Source organism: Culex pipiens, chromosome 1 (assembly GCF_016801865.2).
Source record: "Culex pipiens pallens isolate TS chromosome 1, TS_CPP_V2, whole genome shotgun sequence".
Taxonomy (NCBI): Eukaryota; Metazoa; Arthropoda; class Insecta; order Diptera; family Culicidae; genus Culex; species Culex pipiens.
Window position 1 is genome coordinate 109,595,873 of NC_068937.1, and position 20,227 is coordinate 109,616,099.

Consider the following 20,227-nt stretch of genomic DNA (forward strand, 5'->3'; position numbering starts at 1 on the left):
TTTTGCTCCTATCCGAAACGTCTCCGGTTGCCGCGAAAAGTACAGTCCACTCCTCGAAGGCCAACATGGTCCTTACGGGACCGGATCGCGAGACCCATTGAATCTCGACGGAAGCTCTTTCCCTTCTCGAAAAGGGAAAGAGTTTACGAGCATTCGATCGCTGCTGTCGGTCGGGTGTAGTGACGCGCTTTCGGGAAAAAGCGGTTGCTGCGAATCGAGCATTTGTGGCCGTGCCCGCAAATGTGACGCCGTGTCGTCGCGGAACAAGTGAAAGAGCATCAACTTGGAGGATCCAGTTGGTGTAGGTGCCCTTACCTCAAAAAGGAAATCGAGCACTCGTCGGTTGACTCCACGAGTGTGACGCCGTGCCGTCTCGTGAATTGAGCAACAGTTTCAAATTGTTGTTGGCTTCCCTTTGCCTCGGAAAAAGGTTTGTGAAGGTGTGCGTTCCGCGGTCGGAACAGAGACGCATTGCTGCTGCAGGGAAGCATCGAGTAGCACTGTCCGGAGATCGTCGAAACTGATCCGGAAGTTGTGATCGCGACGGAATTAGCCTGTAGGTGTTCCGTTTTCGCAGCAGAAGAAGGTGAAATTTGGAAGATTTGGCCTCGGCAGTGTTGTGATTGCAAATGGCGGACGGACGCAAGTGAACATCGTCGCCGTCGCCACCCCCATCGACGCCGCCCCGATTGAAAGCAGGTGCTGAGCAGAAAGCGGACGGAAAAGAGGAGAAAAGCACAGTTGCATGTGTTGATGAAGCAGAGAGAGGCAGCACGCGAAACGATGATAAGTTTGCGTGACGTCTTGCAGCGGAGAGCCGATCATCGAAACGAACACCACCAAAGGAGCGGTGAGGACAGATACGTCGACTACGAGTCGGTGACCGACGTCGCGCCGATTATACTGAGATCGCTAATCGATGTCTGGTCGAGGGTGAAACCGGCTATCTCGGTGTTGGAGCGCAACCCCGGAGAGAACGAGCTGTGGAGCGAGGCGTCGGACGAGTACGAAGAGAATGATTGAAATCTACATTTCAACGCCCGGGAGTATGTCGTTGACACTTGAACATCCCCAGTCTGCAGTTTTGACGCACCCTGTGCGGTTTGATGGCTTTGACGTACACACTAACACACTCACACACACGCATGCATACAGAATAAAAGTCAAGTCGAGTTTCACACGTTGAATCGAGCGGTCGCATTTTTTGCTCCTATCCGAAACGTCTCCGGGTGCCGCGATAAGGTACAGTCCACTCTTCGAAGGCCAACAGCTAGCTTTTGTGACCTTTGTGCGAGAACCTGCGAAGAAAAGGTAATATAGTCAATGTGCGAAATAGTGCGTGCTCTAAAACGATCGTTTCGACGGTCCGTGTTCCCGTTAGGCAGCGTGGTCACAAGTGTACTTGTCTCCGGCGGCTTCCCTCGTCCGCGGACGGGATTGCTGGCCAAGCTACAACCCTGTGGCCAGCTGCCGCGCCGTCAACATCGTGGCAGAAAACCCCCGGTCGTACCGCAACCTATTGACCGAGCCACTCCAGTGTGGTTTATAAGCCACTCAATAGGATGAACTGTTCCAATGAACGAATGAACACGCGAGAGGTTTATACTCTCGCAAAATAGCACTTTCCTCACGTTTCTTTTCGTGAGGACTATCCCCTCGTTCTTTAACTTTGGGTGTGGGGACCCCCACAGTTGTTGCACCTCCTCTTGAGGTGACAGTTCCTGGTTCCATGACCCAGCTGCAAGCAGTTCCTGCACTGGGTCACGTTCGGTCGGTTGTTACAGTAGGCCTCCAACCGGATATGAAATCTTCTCAAGTGCTTGATTTCACTTAGCTGCTTGAGGTTGGTGTCCCCCTTGGGGAACGTAATAATGTACGGGGTTTCCTCTGAGGAGGCAAACTCTGCTTTTCTCTTGATGGCGTGCACCTCCACAGCATCCAGGTTGTGCGATTCCTTGAGGTTCTTCTTGAAGTATTCCGGTGAAGTCGGTGGAAGCCCTCTGACGACGACGCGGAGTTGCCGCTCGCTTCGTTTCTCGTGGGTATAGAACTCCACTTTGTTCGCAATTAAGTGAGTCCGCGCGGTTTCAAAACGCTCCTCGGAGATACACAGCAATTTGATCCCGAACGGAGTCAGCTTGTAAGTTGGCTTGGTTGTGCACGAAGACAGTATACTCCTCAGCTTGGCGTAGCTCGTATTCTTTACCACCAGAGGAGGTGGTTTCTTGGCCACTGGAACCACTGGAACCGGTGGGACGCTTCCTTTCCCGGCTGGGATACCATAGTTGTTGTTGTTGTTGTTGGTCTAAGCAAGCGGGCTGAACTTGTTGTTGTTGAGAAGATTCTCCTCTGGGCCATTCCCGAAAACGGCTCCGTCGCTGGTCTTCCTCCGCTTCCCCGTTCCGTTTACGGAACGAAACACGTCCCTATCGGAGGGTTTTTCCACCTCCATCCGTAAGCACTTTGCCGCGCCACGAAAACAGCAGAAAAAACAACCGCTGTTTCCGGCTGTCAGACGAAAACAGTTTGTTTTCACGGTTCTTTAAAAAGAACTGGTTCACAAAATAAACCGCCGCTCATTCGTTCTTTCGCCGGTTCATATGAACGGTTCGCTCAATTCAGCCAATCTCTAATCTAAACTGATTTTTTCCGAGGCCTTCGGATAAAAGAAGACCATGATTAAAAGCAACCGAACAAAGTTGCATCCAATGCTATTATGTATGATGGATGAGCTACCTAGCGAGAAATGAATCCAAAAATGAACTGGGAATGTTTCGTAGGTGGTGCGGTTTCCGATATATCTTGACGCACTTTGAGGTCAGCATAATTAAATCCCTGATGAAGCTTAGAAATGTCTGATGCTGCTTTATACCAAGAACGAGTCATTCTACTCAAACATCGCCGGGTGAAATTGTTCAAAAGGTAGAATCAGCTTCAAATCAGCTTCAAATCAGCTCATCAGCAGTGCGCAGACAAATCAGACAATTTAATTAAGCCGTTGGTCGTAAATTGTTCTGCTTAATCGGTGGAAAAAATCCTTGGCTGATGAGAGTGCAAACAATCAATGTGATGGATTATTATAAAATGCGTGCATCGCCGATGTTTGCTTTTTATGTGAGACATTGAAAGGCAGTGAAGGCAGATTTATGGTTCATTGAACATGTGGAGACAAACAATAAATAAAATAGATAATTTTTCATGTACAATTATTTACACACATTTCCATACGACTGGTACTCTGATGAAAAAAAATCCCACTTCAATAGTCAGATATGAATGCCTATAGGCTATAGAGGAATACTATAGCACCTGGCTTATTTTGTAGCTGACGCATGGTAATGGCTTTCAAGTACTTACCCACGACAAAGAGCATCACGGCCGGTGGCATCACGAAGATCCCCACGAGCCAATCGGCCACGGCAAGACTCATCACGAAGCAGTTGGTGACGGTTCGCAACCGCCGGGTGGTGGCCACCGACAGAATAACCAAAGTGTTGCCAATCACCGTGATGACGATCAGCGTACAGAACAGCACCACCAGCAGCATCTTCTCCCACGACAGACAGATCCTGGTACAGTCGTCCTCATCGTCCCGTTCACGATCCCTGGCAGTGTCGTGCGTGAAGGACTGCGACGAGCTGTTGGGGGAATCCACCACGATCCGCTCGCTAAAGTTGAACAGATCTCCGTTGACGATTTGCAGATTCACGAAGATCTCCTGGTACACGGTCGTGAACGAAGCCGTGTAGTTGATCGTGATCGATGCCGTGGTTGCGTTCACTGCCATCACTGACCAGTGCGAATGCATCGACCGTTATTCTGGCCGATGATAGTTCACAGAATTGCTGGATTGTTTACTTGAGTTTGACTGTGAAAGCCATTCCTCTTCTGTGAAATAGATAAGAATATACCGTAAACCGGGGTGACTTTGATAGGATTTCAATTTGTTTTTAGAATATTTTCCAACAGGTAAGGTTTTTCTCAAGATTATTATTTTTAAAACATGTACTGGGGTAGGCCACACAAAGCCCATGCACTATTTTGGAAAAAATGTTTTTTCAATAGTGTTTAGAAAAATAGTTACGTTAAAAATTCTTAGTTTTAATTCCGGGGTGACTTTGATAGTCATAGTTTTTCTTGTTAAAATCATATTTAAGATGTTCCAACTTTATTTGTACGTTAAATGTACCATCACTAAAGTAGCTGATATAGTTTGTAAGAAAAAAAAATCAATGTTTATGTTAAGTTAACTAAGTTTATAAGCTTTTTAACAAAATACATATAAATTTTAGGTAAAATTGTTAAAAAGTCGGAATTTTTCCTGAAATTTGTTAAAACTAGTTTTGTTTATAAAATTATCGATTTATATTGCATTTTATACTGAATTCGAAGCACGAATCACAAGTTTTCACATTTTACATGAAATTTGTTCTACTGAAAATGCCTGAAGTTTTTTTTTAACTGTGTTTCAAAAACACATATTATTTATTATTTACAAACTTATTTAACCTTCTCCTAGTGGAAAATTGTCCAAAGAATCCGAAAATGCATTCCGTTTTCCGATTCAAAATCATGTTCATTGAGAAAATCATGACACTTTGAGAAGTTTAAAATAATGACTTTCATTAACATTTTCTTAACTATAGTTAACTAACTTTTTAAACTCTTCAAAATTTTATGAAAACTTCTTCTTGAGGTACTTTGAACACTTCTCTACCACGGTCAGTATGTTTCTGAACCATTCCTTACGTTTTTTAATCGTACTCTTCATTTTGCGGAAAAATCGCAAACCTATCAAAGTCACCCCGGCTATCAAAATCACCCCGTTTTACGGTACCAGAATGATGATTGTTAAAAATATTCATGTTCATTAATTTTTTATTGCAGTTGTTTTAGACAATGTGTATTTTAGCCTTTGTATTGTGTGACCACAGTATTTTTCTATTTGCTCGGGGCAGAAGTTGATTGATAAAGAATCCATTACACGCTATACTGATATCGATTGAAAGGATCGACTTAAAACTCTTAAGGGGTTACATACATGTAAATCGGCAAAAATGTCAGAGGTTGGTTTGAGCACACACTTAAACTTTTTCAAAATCTGTTTTCAGGGCTTTAAAATATAAATTTTCATCTATTAAAAAAACAAATTAGAAGACATTTGGTTATATCATTGCCGAGATATAGCTATTTGAAGTTAGCAGTTTCAAAAAACGGGTGCTACGATATCTCAACAATGCTTCGACCAAATCGGCTCAAAATTTTGGTGCAAACTCGTTAAACCGGTCCCGTGTGCATGACGAAGGCCGATTTTCAAAAAAAAAAAAATTTAAAAAAGATAAAAATAGTTGTGTGTTTTTCATATAAAAAATATGTATATATATATACAGCAATTCCCCACGAAAACAGCATGGAAAAAAACAAAAGTGCTCGGATCGGGCTCAAAATTTTTGTGGGAGTTCTCTGGCCGAAATAATTAGACCCGTATTTTTTTGTTTGGCCATTAGGGTGACCTACGCCGTGTTAGGGTGGTCTGAAAAATTGCCATTTTCGTCGATTTTCGCAAAAACCACTTATTTCGAAAAATCATAACTCCTCGCCATTTCAACCGATTTCAATTGTCTTATACGCAAATGAAAGGTGATAAGTTGGCCTTTCAAAGAAAAATAATAAGAAGTTTCAAAAATCTAGCCTAACATATGAAAAGGGCGTATGCAACTTTAAAATGCCGTTTTGACAGTGTCTGGACCAAAGAGCCTATGTCTGGAAATAATTTTATCGGATTCCCCGGACATTTTTACATAACATACCGTAAACCGGGGTGACTTTGATAGGATTTCAATCTGTTTTCAGAATATTTTCAAACAGGTAAGGTTTTTCTCAAGATTATTATTTTTAAAACATGTACTGGGGTAGACCACACAAAGTCCATGCACTATTTCGGAAAAAAAGTTTTTCCAATAATGTTAAGAAAAATAGTTACGTTAAAAATTCTTAGTTTTAATTCCGGGGTGACTTTGATAGTCATAGTTTTTCTTGTTAAAATCATATTTAAGATATTCGAACTTTATTTGTACGCTAAATGCACCATCACTTAAGTAGCTGATATAGTTTTTAAGAAAAAAAAAACAATGTTTATATTTAGTTAACTAAGTGTATAAGCTTTAAAATTGTTAAAAAGTCGGAATTTTTCCTGAAATTTGTTAAAACTAGTTTTGTTTGTAAAATTATCGATTTATATTGCATTCTATACTGAATTCAAAGCACGAATCACAAGTTTTCACATTTTACATGAAATTTGTTCAACTGAAATTGCCTATAAATTTGGAGATTTTTTTAAATTTTGTTTTAAAAACACATATTATTTATTATTTACAAAATTTTATAACCTCCTCCTAGTGGAAAATTGTCCAAAGAATCCGAAAATGCATTCCGTTTTCCGATTAAAAATCATGTTTATTGAGAAAATCATGACACTTTGAGAAGTTTGAAATAATGACTTTCATCAACATTTTCTTAACTATAGTTAACTAACTTTTTAAACTTGTCAAAATTTTATGAAAAGTTCTTCTTGAGGTTCTTTGAACACTTCTCTACCACGGTCAGTATGTTTCTAAACCATTCCTTACGTATTTTAATTGTACTCTTCATTTTTAGGAAAAATCGCAAACCTATCAAAGTCACCCCGGCTATCAAAGTCACCCCGTTTTACGGTACTAAAAAATGGGAGGAGTTCATTAACAGGATTCCGAGATATGATTTTTTGAAAATAAAATCCGTGTTTTCTGACGCGCCGCGCGCAAAAACCGGAGAATGACGAAATTGGCAAAAAATCAACTTTTTTCACAAAAACTGCGATAACTTAAAAATTTCAGCGATGACCTATACATGTCTGGGTACCAAAAGTTGCTTTAATTACGAAAATTTTGGTACCCAGACATCTGTATATGATTTTTTGTATTTTTTGAAAATTCAAAAATTCAAAATCGGGCTTCGTCATGCATACGGGATATGTCTTGAGAGTTTTCACCCAAAATTTCAGCCAATTTGGTCCGTCCCATCTCGAGATATCGTGGCACCCGTAAATGAACTTGGTGCTCAGAGATAAACGCTCAGAAAGTTAGACAGTTTGCTTTGCGCATGGCAAAATTTTGAGCTTAAATCGTCTCTAACTCAGTCAAATCATGAAATATCTTCATGAAACTTTCAGGAGTGATTGAAAATCATCTTTTAAGTGGATTTAATAAATTTTCTGTAATATGAAATTTTGTGATTTTCTACATGTATGTAACCCCTTAATCGCACAATCACGACGTTCAGTGTTATTCTAAGCTTTGAATAGTTGAAGCAATGTAAACCAAGACTTACTATGTCGTGAAAGCGAAACACATTTGCTCTAACTTCTAGTTCAGTGAATCGCACCATACCATGGTTTGTCAAACATAATTGGGCGAGGCTAGACCAAATTTATCTTTCTAACATCGATTTGGTAACCTTGATTACTGGAAAAATTGCCCTAGGACAGTTTAAATTTTAATTTTGTATTTCGCTTCGCTTGGAAATAGAACCAACTCCACCTGAATCAAATTCTCAACACCATGGCAACCGTCCATTGCCGGGATTTGGAAGACGGGAGTTGTTGATGCTCGACTTTTTCAACAGGATAAGGGAAAATCTCCGGCTGGCGCCCTTGGTGGTCGCCAACTGCGCCAATCCCTAGGTACGGCGCTGTGAGTAAGTATTTTTAAATAAAACCGAAAAAAAAAATAACCTTGCAATATTGGTGAAATAAGTTGTTTTCGACATAAAAATCTTGCTTTAATCACCTTCAACACTGATTTCATCGTTGGGATCTTGTAAAAATCCAAATCTATAACCTCTAATAATAAATTACCAATAGTATGGCACAATTCGGCCACAACGTTATTTTCAACGTTTTAGCTTGATGTTAACATCCAACTCTTCTTTTCACTGAATCCATCAACTGTTCAACTGTTTGATGACCTTGATGACTTCCTTTCAACCCATTTAGAAAAACTGATCTCCATCAACACTGATGCGAACAAAAAACGGCGGAAACTCGCACATCACCAGTCGGTGGAATCGATGAAGCAAATAACAGCTGTCACCTTGTTTTATCAGGCCGCGTGCGAAAATATTCCCCCATAAATTGCTTTCCACTCCCTGGTCGTAAAAACAGTCGCATTCGTCTAAGTCGGGACTGCCTGTTGGGGGAAAAGAGTGCGAATGTGTGGGAAGGATAACGGCCCCGCACCACCCACTGGCTCTGGTGATTGACCCTGTTTTCAGCACCGTGGAAAATGTTGGCTGGGCAGGCAGACTTTGCCAGTAAGTTGACGATCGGGCCAATTTAGCAGCGATATCTGTGCGATAATGGCCCCCCAATAAACTTTGGTAAATTAATTGAGCAAAGCACAGGTGAGTTCGCTGAATTATAGCTGACTTGGGTCTTCCGGATTAAAACGATGGAAAGAGCCTGTGTTTTTAAAGATTGACATTTTTGGGAACATGATGATAGTGATGACAAATACTATAAAGCTTATATTGACTGTCTATACAGCCTCCGGAGTTCTCCAAAATTCAACATTGTAAATGAGAAATTGTGCACAAGGTTCAGATCCAAACTTCACTGATGTTGAAAATGATCGCTTTAGCGGTCAAAATACCTCAGTAGAAATATTATAGATGGTTTGTAAAAACTACAGCTGCATATTACTTTTTACTACTATTATTTAAAGTATTTGTCACATAAGAAAAAAAATAAGAAAAAAATCAATCACGTGATTTTGGAGAAAAAAATATACTAGTCGTCGAAGCATCACGTTCATTACAGTCTAACTAAAGAATCAATCAATCTAACGATAGAAAGGATCGTTGACACTTCATTTTCACCCTAAATTTGTCAGTCTGTAATCAAAGATGCTACGGCCCACACGCAATTCCTAGCCCGAGCCACGTCGAAGTTTGCAAATGGCACTTTTCTTGTTTTGTCATTAGCTAATTAACTAAATAGCTTCACTGAACGAGAGTCGAATCTCCCTAACTGGCTTACTGGAAGGTCCAGCAAAACTTTATCATACGATATTATCACTCGCATTTTGGCCTGTGTTTTTAGAAGGCTTGGGTGGAAATTCAATTTGCTAGAATTATTTATGACGGAATTGCTGTTTAATTTCAAGCCAATTTAACTATAAATTTCTATGAAGGTTATGAAGAAAAACAAGGCACAGCAGTACGTTTCAGCACAATTAACAAGAAATTGAAAATTATGACTCAATTTTCTCAGTCAACATGCCAACAGTACTTTGAGCACAATTATGATTCAGTATTCTTCGAAATAGATTAATGCTAATTTGATTGCATTTACTGCACAGTACAAAAATGATTGTATTTACATCAAAAAAGGAAAAAAGTAACATAAATTGAAGTAAAATTGCAACAAGAAGGATTTAATATAATCTACAAAAATAAATTAATTGTCCGATCCTCAGCATGGCAGAGGCGATCTCTATTGCAAGATGTTTAACCCTTTCAGGCCTCATGGGTTATCTATGATCCAAATATCAAAATTTTCTAAAGTAGCCTATAATTTTCGTATGGTCCTAAGGATCATTTTCCCATCATCAACTAAAACAATATTTTTTTGAAAATTCAGGCCTAAAAGGGTTAAAGTAAATTTATATATACAGCTATTCGGATTCGGTGCTCGGATCGGGCTAAAAAAAAATCTGGGGTTTCCCTTGCCGAAATTATTAGACCCGTATTTTTTGTTTGGCTATTACGTTGATTAACGCCGTGTTAGGGTGGTCCGAAAAATGGCCATTATCACGCAAATGAAAGGTGATAAAATGGCCTTTCAAAGAGAAATAAAAAAATCAAAAATCTAGCCTAACTTATGAAAAGGTCGTATGAAACTTTAAAATGTCTGGACCAAAGAGCGAAATATTTTTATTGGATATTTTAACGTAACATGCTAAAATATGGGAAGAGTTCATTTGCAGGATTTCGAGACATGATTTTTTGAAAATAAAATCCGGGTTTTTCAAAGCGCCACGCGCAAAATCGAGAAAATGACGATTATGGCAAAAAATCAATATTTTTCACTAAAACTGCGCTAACTTTAAAATTTAAGCGATGACCTATACATGTTTGGGTACCAAAAGTTGTGTCTTTCAGTTACGAATATTTTGGTACCCAAACATGTATAGGTCATCGCTGAAATTTAAAAGTTGGCGCAGTTTTAGTGAAAACAGTTGATTTTTTGCCGATTTCGTCAATTTACCGTTTTTGTGCGCGGCATATTTAAGTATGTTACGTAAAAATGTAAAAATATCACCTTTCATTTGCGTATAAGACAATTGAAATCAGTTGAAATGGCGAGGAGTTATGATTTTTTTGACAAAAAAAGGTTTTTGCGAAAATCGACGAAAATACATTTTTTGAACCACCCTAACACGGCGTATGGCCAAACAAAAAAATACTGGTCTAATTATTTCGGCCAGAGAACCCCCACAAAAATGTTAAGCCCAATCCGAGCACTTTTGTTTTTTTTTCCATGCTGTTTTCCTGGGGAATTGCTGTACACCATATTCTTTTTTAAGTCACACTTTTTTAAACGATTCTCGATTTACGAAACTTTTTTAAGTAATGACTTAAAATGAGAATATCCATGACTTAAATTGAGAAAATGACTTAAATTAAGAATCATTGGGATTTCGTAATTTGTCAGAGAATTTTCAAAATGTATCAGTTGTATTATGTTTGGTTATGTTATTAAAACATTTTAGCATGGTTTTGGAACACTTGGGATGTTCTTGTCCATCCGAAACTTCCGGAAATTTTGTGCTTACCAAAGAAACAAGTCGAAACTTCATAATTTTGACAACGGATTCTACCCAGACTGGTTCAGTGAGTGTGGTAGGCTACAGTACATTGTTGTTACAACTTATTAGAATGATTTTGGTAATCCAAGAACTGCTTGGAGTCAAGACCGGTGGGTCTACCGCCGTAACAAGCAAAAGGTCGACGGATTTTGATCTTGGGACATACCCGCATAGCTTCAGTGAGTATGGTAGGCTACTTTGCTCATGTATTGGGCTTTCTTGAATCATCCAAGAATTCCACTGAGGTATAACATGAGGGTCTATCGCCGTAACAACATACCAGCATGTATGTCCCGAGGTCAAAATCCGTCGACCTCTGGCTTGTTACGGCGGTAGAACCACAGATGTTAACTCCAGCGAGTCCTTGGATGCCGCAGAACATCCAAACACATCAGCAAAGTAGTCTAACATACTCACTGAAGCTATGCGAATATGTCCCGGAGTCAAAAAGCGTTGACCACTTGCTCGTTATGCAGTAGATCCACAGATCTTATCTCCAGGGAGTCCTTAGATGTCCCAGAACATCCCAACACATCAGCAAAGTAGTCTACCATACACAGCAAAAAAAAGTTGAATTTTGGAATGTTGAAAATTTGGTAGGTTGAATATTACCTCTTTTGCCTTTCTTACTAAAGAAAGGTATAGGTTTTACTTTAAGCCAGGACGTCATTTCCAGCTTCGTAAATATGTCGATTCAGCATGAATTTTAAACCGAAAAATCGCTGAAAAATCACACTGCATCGATTTTCGACGCTCTATCGATTCACCTTGATAGAACTCGTCTATCTCGAACCCTCGAATTTTGAGAAAATAAATTCCGTGGAGGTCGAGTGATGTTCGTATGTGGTAAAATTTTGCAAAATTTTGTGTCGCGCCGTTCTCAGCTCCCATAAATCCGATTTTGATTCTCCTAAATGCAGATGAAAGCTAGTGTGCTGAACCTGGGCGAGTTGCCGCGCAAATTTCGAAATATCCATCTGTTTTCGGATGTGTCTAGACTTTTCCAGAAAATACACAGTTTTCAAATGAAAATATGGTCAAAATTTTTCATTTTCATACCTTTTATTTATCTCAAAAATTGCATTTTTCGAGCCCTACAACCTCCCAAATTTTCATCCAGATTCATAATATGGTTCTGGAGTTAGAGCCGTTTGATTGACCTACCATAAGAAACAAAATCCCTAAAAAAAGGTAAAAGCCCACCTGGTGACCTTCGCCCACATTTTTCATTTCTGATTTTATTCGAAATTTCTTGCTACATTCATAGTACAGACCATGAGTGAGCATCTGAAACAAATTCGGCATCGATCGGCAATCCCGATCAATTTTTAGAACGATTTACTTTTTGCCTTTCTTACTAAAGAAAGGTATAGGTTTTACTTTAAGCCAGGACGTCATTTCCAGCTTCGTAAATATGTCGATTCAGCATGAATTTTAAACCGAAAAATCGCTGAAAAATCACACTGCATCGATTTTCGACGCTCTATCGATTCACCTTGATAGAACTCGTCTATCTCGAACCCTCGAATTTTGAGAAAATAAATTCCGTGGAGGTCGAGTGATGTTCGTATGTGGTAAAATTTTGCAAAATTTTGTGTCGCGCCGTTCTCAGCTCCCATAAATCCGATTTTGATTCTCCTAAATGCAGATGAAAGCTAGTGTGCTGAACCTGGGCGAGTTGCCGCGCAAATTTCGAAATATCCATCTGTTTTCGGATGTGTCTAGACTTTTCCAGAAAATACACAGTTTTCAAATGAAAATATGGTCAAAATTTTTCATTTTCATACCTTTTATTTATCTCAAAAATTGCATTTTTCGAGCCCTACAACCTCCCAAATTTTCATCCAGATTCATAATATGGTTCTGGAGTTAGAGCCGTTTGATTGACCTACCATAAGAAACAAAATCCCTAAAAAAAGGTAAAAGCCCACCTGGTGACCTTCGCCCACATTTTTCATTTCTGATTTTATTCGAAATTTCTTGCTACATTCATAGTACAGACCATGAGTGAGCATCTGAAACAAATTCGGCATCGATCGGCAATCCCGATCAATTTTTAGAACGATTTACTTTTTGCCTTTCTTACTAAAGAAAGGTATAGGTTTTACTTTAAGCCAGGACGTCATTTCCAGCTTCGTAAATATGTCGATTCAGCATGAATTTTAAACCGAAAAATCGCTGAAAAATCACACTGCATCGATTTTCGACGCTCTATCGATTCACCTTGATAGAACTCGTCTATCTCGAACCCTCGAATTTTGAGAAAATAAATTCCGTGGAGGTCGAGTGATGTTCGTATGTGGTAAAATTTTGCAAAATTTTGTGTCGCGCCGTTCTCAGCTCCCATAAATCCGATTTTGATTCTCCTAAATGCAGATGAAAGCTAGTGTGCTGAACCTGGGCGAGTTGCCGCGCAAATTTCGAAATATCCATCTGTTTTCGGATGTGTCTAGACTTTTCCAGAAAATACACAGTTTTCAAATGAAAATATGGTCAAAATTTTTCATTTTCATACCTTTTATTTATCTCAAAAATTGCATTTTTCGAGCCCTACAACCTCCCAAATTTTCATCCAGATTCATAATATGGTTCTGGAGTTAGAGCCGTTTGATTGACCTACCATAAGAAACAAAATCCCTAAAAAAAGGTAAAAGCCCACCTGGTGACCTTCGCCCACATTTTTCATTTCTGATTTTATTCGAAATTTCTTGCTACATTCATAGTACAGACCATGAGTGAGCATCTGAAACAAATTCGGCATCGATCGGCAATCCCGATCAATTTTTAGAACGATTTACTTTTTGCCTTTCTTACTAAAGAAAGGTATAGGTTTTACTTTAAGCCAGGACGTCATTTCCAGCTTCGTAAATATGTCGATTCAGCATGAATTTTAAACCGAAAAATCGCTGAAAAATCACACTGCATCGATTTTCGACGCTCTATCGATTCACCTTGATAGAACTCGTCTATCTCGAACCCTCGAATTTTGAGAAAATAAATTCCGTGGAGGTCGAGTGATGTTCGTATGTGGTAAAATTTTGCAAAATTTTGTGTCGCGCCGTTCTCAGCTCCCATAAATCCGATTTTGATTCTCCTAAATGCAGATGAAAGCTAGTGTGCTGAACCTGGGCGAGTTGCCGCGCAAATTTCGAAATATCCATCTGTTTTCGGATGTGTCTAGACTTTTCCAGAAAATACACAGTTTTCAAATGAAAATATGGTCAAAATTTTTCATTTTCATACCTTTTATTTATCTCAAAAATTGCATTTTTCGAGCCCTACAACCTCCCAAATTTTCATCCAGATTCATAATATGGTTCTGGAGTTAGAGCCGTTTGATTGACCTACCATAAGAAACAAAATCCCTAAAAAAAGGTAAAAGCCCACCTGGTGACCTTCGCCCACATTTTTCATTTCTGATTTTATTCGAAATTTCTTGCTACATTCATAGTACAGACCATGAGTGAGCATCTGAAACAAATTCGGCATCGATCGGCAATCCCGATCAATTTTTAGAACGATTTACTTTTTGCCTTTCTTACTAAAGAAAGGTATAGGTTTTACTTTAAGCCAGGACGTCATTTCCAGCTTCGTAAATATGTCGATTCAGCATGAATTTTAAACCGAAAAATCGCTGAAAAATCACACTGCATCGATTTTCGACGCTCTATCGATTCACCTTGATAGAACTCGTCTATCTCGAACCCTCGAATTTTGAGAAAATAAATTCCGTGGAGGTCGAGTGATGTTCGTATGTGGTAAAATTTTGCAAAATTTTGTGTCGCGCCGTTCTCAGCTCCCATAAATCCGATTTTGATTCTCCTAAATGCAGATGAAAGCTAGTGTGCTGAACCTGGGCGAGTTGCCGCGCAAATTTCGAAATATCCATCTGTTTTCGGATGTGTCTAGACTTTTCCAGAAAATACACAGTTTTCAAATGAAAATATGGTCAAAATTTTTCATTTTCATACCTTTAATTTATCTCAAAAATTGCATTTTTCGAGCCCTACAACCTCCCAAATTTTCATCCAGATTCATAATATGGTTCTGGAGTTAGAGCCGTTTGATTGACCTACCATAAGAAACAAAATCCCTAAAAAAAGGTAAAAGCCCACCTGGTGACCTTCGCCCACATTTTTCATTTCTGATTTTATTCGAAATTTCTTGCTACATTCATAGTACAGACCATGAGTGAGCATCTGAAACAAATTCGGCATCGATCGGCAATCCCGATCAATTTTTAGAACGATTTACTTTTTGCCTTTCTTACTAAAGAAAGGTATAGGTTTTACTTTAAGCCAGGACGTCATTTCCAGCTTCGTAAATATGTCGATTCAGCATGAATTTTAAACCGAAAAATCGCTGAAAAATCACACTGCATCGATTTTCGACGCTCTATCGATTCACCTTGATAGAACTCGTCTATCTCGAACCCTCGAATTTTGAGAAAATAAATTCCGTGGAGGTCGAGTGATGTTCGTATGTGGTAAAATTTTGCAAAATTTTGTGTCGCGCCGTTCTCAGCTCCCATAAATCCGATTTTGATTCTCCTAAATGCAGATGAAAGCTAGTGTGCTGAACCTGGGCGAGTTGCCGCGCAAATTTCGAAATATCCATCTGTTTTCGGATGTGTCTAGACTTTTCCAGAAAATACACAGTTTTCAAATGAAAATATGGTCAAAATTTTTCATTTTCATACCTTTTATTTATCTCAAAAATTGCATTTTTCGAGCCCTACAACCTCCCAAATTTTCATCCAGATTCATAATATGGTTCTGGAGTTAGAGCCGTTTGATTGACCTACCATAAGAAACAAAATCCCTAAAAAAAGGTAAAAGCCCACCTGGTGACCTTCGCCCACATTTTTCATTTCTGATTTTATTCGAAATTTCTTGCTACATTCATAGTACAGACCATGAGTGAGCATCTGAAACAAATTCGGCATCGATCGGCAATCCCGATCAATTTTTAGAACGATTTACTTTTTGCCTTTCTTACTAAAGAAAGGTATAGGTTTTACTTTAAGCCAGGACGTCATTTCCAGCTTCGTAAATATGTCGATTCAGCATGAATTTTAAACCGAAAAATCGCTAAAAAAACATACTACATCGACTTTCGGCGCATCGTCGCCAAGTCGACAAGTTGTCAAGTTGAGCTTCGAATACTGGCGCGAGAATGCTGGCGCATATGTTTCGGCTCGACTTATACTCGTTCGTAGTAGCTTGTCTACCGATGTTTCCTTCAACATGTAAGATATCGTAGCTTTTCGGTTTCTTTTGCTCTGTCCGTTTTTGCATAACTGTCCAATGTTTATGCAAAAACTTTTTTGACATAGGACATTCATCGGGGTACAATCAATTTGTTTCCCGTGTGCTCCTAAAATCGCCTTTAAGTAGGCTTCATTTGTCGTGTCGTTTTATTTAAAAGAGTTCATTGGATTCCAATAGGAGCTTTCGAAGCTTCTAAGCTTTATATCGTTTTCAAAGTTTTCAATGCTCGCGACGCCAATGGCTATCTACCTAAGGTATTGCGATTGAGTGTGTAGTGGTGCGGTTGTAAAAATATCTATCTCTGACTCTCTCACTTTCGTAGACGCTGAATGGCAAGCTTCCCACTGTGCGGTAAACTCGGTTTTGCTTTGCGCCTGCTTTGTTCGGTTTTTGGGCTCGTACCAAAACTAGAAAACCAAAACCGCGGTGTGTGTCGTCACTTGCGCATTGGAAGCTAAGAATTTGTACGATTAAAAATATTCGATAGGTGAAAATTGCATTTTCAATTTCTTTTAGAAAACACATCATTAATAATACCTTGCTTTCATCATAAGATTTTTTGTATCAAGTCGATGTTGTGAATTGAGAGATGTTATATTCTTTAGTAAGAAAGGCTCTATCTCACCCCTGGTGGGATTAAATCGGGTTTTTTGAGTAATATTACATAAAAAATGTGTAAAAATGTGAACCTGATGAATATTCATCAAAAACTGATGAAAATTCATCATTTTCTGGGGTAAAATTTATCATTTATTTTGCCACAAAATCTGTCACCATTTCCTGATGAATATTACCATCATTTTTTTTTTTTTGTGTACTCACTGAGGCTATGCGAATATGTAAAAAACGAAGTTGACTTTATAGCTGTCTTCCATTTTATCTACAAGGACTTCGCCGCCCTGGGCTCCTAAGTGTATGAAAGTATGGCACGGAGCGGCGGCGCCGAATACCCATATTTACACAACAAAATTTAGAGCGTCCGCCGCGGGATTCGAACCGGCGACCTCTGGATTGTGAGTCCAGTGCGCGGTCCGATGCGGATATGTCCCGGGGTCAAAATCCGTGCTTGTTACGGTGGTAGACCTACCGGTCTTGACTCCAATCAGTTCTTGTATAACCGAGATCATCCCAATAAGTTGTTACAACAATTTAATGTAGCCTACCACGCTCACTGGACCAGTCTGGGTAGGATCCGTAGTCGAAATTTTGAAGTTTCGGCTTGTTTCTTTGGTAAACCATTTGCACAAAAGTTTCGGAAGTTTCGGATGGACTAGAACATCCCAGGTGTTCCAAAACCATGCTTAAATGTTTTAATAAAATAACCAAATAAAATACAATTGATACATTTTGAAAATTCTCCGACAGATTACGATATCCCAAAGATTCTTAATTTCAGTCATACTCTTAATTTAAGTCATGGACATTCTTTTTTAAACGATTCTCGATTTAAACACCCCCATTTCGTTGTGTAAATCAAGAATATGGTGAAGAAAAATGCAATTACGAAAGCCGACTCGATCCTTATCAGGTCCCAACACCGAAAAGGACTAAGTTGAAATGTACTTTTCAGTACTGTTATCTTTGACGATGAATGTTAGGCATTGCCGTCATTCGAGAATGACATTCAATTAAAAACACAAAAAAAAAGTTGAATTTTGGAATGTTGAAAATTTGGTAGGTTGAATATTAACTCTATTTTTGAGTAATATTACATAAAAAATGTGTAAAAATGTGAACCTGATGAATATTCATCAAAAACTGATGAAAATTCATCATTTTCTGGGGTAAAATTAATAATTTTTTTTGCCACAAAATCTGTCACCATTTCCTGATGAATATTACCATCATTTTTTTTTCTGTGAATATATGCACGAAAAATCACTTCCATCCAAGTCGATCTAACAAAAAGTTCTATGGAAACAAAATGTCATTTGATGTAAAACTTTCAAGCAATCATCGCTGACCCCGTGGGAAATCTTTGGCAAGTTGTTACACAGAAAAAAAAAGTTGAATTTTGGAATGTGGAAAATTTTGTAGGTTGAATATTAACTCTATTTTTGAGTAATATTACATAAAAAATGTGTAAAAATGTGAACCTGATGAATATTCATCAATAACTGATGAAAATTCATCATTTTCTGGGGTAAAATTAATCATTTTTTTTGCCACAAAATCTGTCACCATTTCCTGATGAATATTACCATCATTTTTTTTTTCTGTGTAGTAGAAACATCTGGGAATGACTGAGGGACTTATCTTCGAAACTTTCGAGTAATTAAAAAAAAAACAAATTCAATCTCTTCAAATTCAAAGGTCTTCTATGCATTTCCGATCGAAAACGAAGTTGACTTTATAGCTGTCGGCCACTATTGCTAGTACCAACCACTAGTGTCTTCCTTTTTATCTACAATGGACTTCGCCGCCCTGGGCTCCTAAGTGTTTGAGTACGGCACGGAGCGACGGCGCCGGATACCCATATTTACACAAAGAATTTTAGAGCGCCCGCCGCGGGATTCAAACCAGCAACCTCTGGATTGAGAGTCCAGTGCGCGGTCTGATTGATCCACACGAGCGGGACTATTTCCAATCATTCTTTCATATATTTTGCTCTTGAAATTGTTTGCTAGAGGGGAAAAATGCCTTCTCTAGAAAAAAACGAATGATTGATGACCTTCTTGGAACATGTTTTCCAAGTCCTTCGTGGAAATGCTTGCCATGTTGAGAGTGCAAATTCAAATGCGGTCAAAAATCGTCCCATTAGAACATCATCCCAAATCAAATCAATTTGTTCCTTTCACCCTGTGGCAATTGTTGAGATAAAAGATTTTGGCCATCCCACATTCCGTACAATTAAAAAAAAATTGTGCTGAAAGAGAAAACCTGTAAATGTAATGTGTAAATGTAAATCTTCTGTCGAAAGATTTGTCATGTAAGCTTAGAAAGACATTTTAAATCGATGATGGTACTATGTATTGGGAAAAACGTTACTTGACTTTTGATTTATATCATGAATATTGTTTTTTGGCAACGCTTACCTTCTGGAAAATCTGAAAAGTTTACACCCGAATCACTTGCATGAATCACCCTTTGGCATTTGCTGTGATAAGAGATTTTTATCCTTCCCACATTCGTACCCTCAAAAAAAGTGCGAGGGTTTTAAACATCGGAACTAAAACAACAAAAATGCTAAAAGCGTATTCCGAGATTTTACCATCTCATTGTGAACGGTGGTTTGGCATTGTAGTTGACATGGTGTGGGAAAAATACAAGCTCTAGTTGTGATTAAAACCATGGCATTTAAAATTTTAAGGAAAAATCACAAAATTATTTTTTTTAGATGCATCACTTTTGATCTTAATTTTTGTCAATCCCTTTTACTTTTTTATTTATAAACCTCTAATTATTTTTGGATAATTTTCTGCTCCTCCATAAATACTTGCCTCATGAGGTGAAAAATATGGAATTTCAGTTTAAGATAAAAAAAAATATCAGCATTGAAAAAGTACTTGTCCAAAATATAAAAGAAATTATGTCAAAATAATTCCCAAAATCTCACGTTTTACTTGAAAATGTTCGTTTGAAAATTATGTCCAAACATCGATATTGCCTCTGCCTTTCATGACAAGTGGTTTCGCGTAGTAATTGTTCCAAGAAATTTGAAGCTAATGGCTTACACCACAAAACGGTAAATTTGCTGGTCTGTGGGGGATTTTCAAACACTCAATTTGAGAAGTTTGTTATCAGAACCAAATCAGCATTTCAAAGGAGAGGGTGGTGATACTTTTGGGATGAGCTTTCAAGCAAATCACACACGTCTGCTGGCAAGGTGCTTTATTCAATTTTCGCTGTCTCCTTCCAACGGATTGTGGGAGACATGTGTGGTATAAAATTTTCTCAACTTAACCTGATGTGGTGAGCCGAGGGGAGGAGGAGCTAACTAGGAGGGGTAATTATAAAATTGCGTAATCCTCGCTGAAAGGGCAATGTTTTACATGATGAAACCCCGAAAGCTTATTAACTTGATACCCCTTCTAAGACAGACTGGCAAAGTAT

General features: G+C 38.7%; 1 protein-coding gene across 1 annotated transcript in view; it reads right to left on the bottom strand.

Moving 5' to 3' along the window:
* Positions 1 to 20,227, bottom strand: part of LOC120425725 (probable G-protein coupled receptor No18) — a 55,621-nt gene that overhangs the window by 25,737 nt on the left and 9,657 nt on the right. Inside the window, exon 2 of the mRNA XM_039590329.2 lies at positions 3,358 to 3,888. Within this exon, the coding sequence (XP_039446263.1) occupies positions 3,358 to 3,808 (451 nt within the window). The 5' untranslated portion in view covers positions 3,809 to 3,888. The remainder of the gene's footprint in view (positions 1 to 3,357; positions 3,889 to 20,227) is intronic.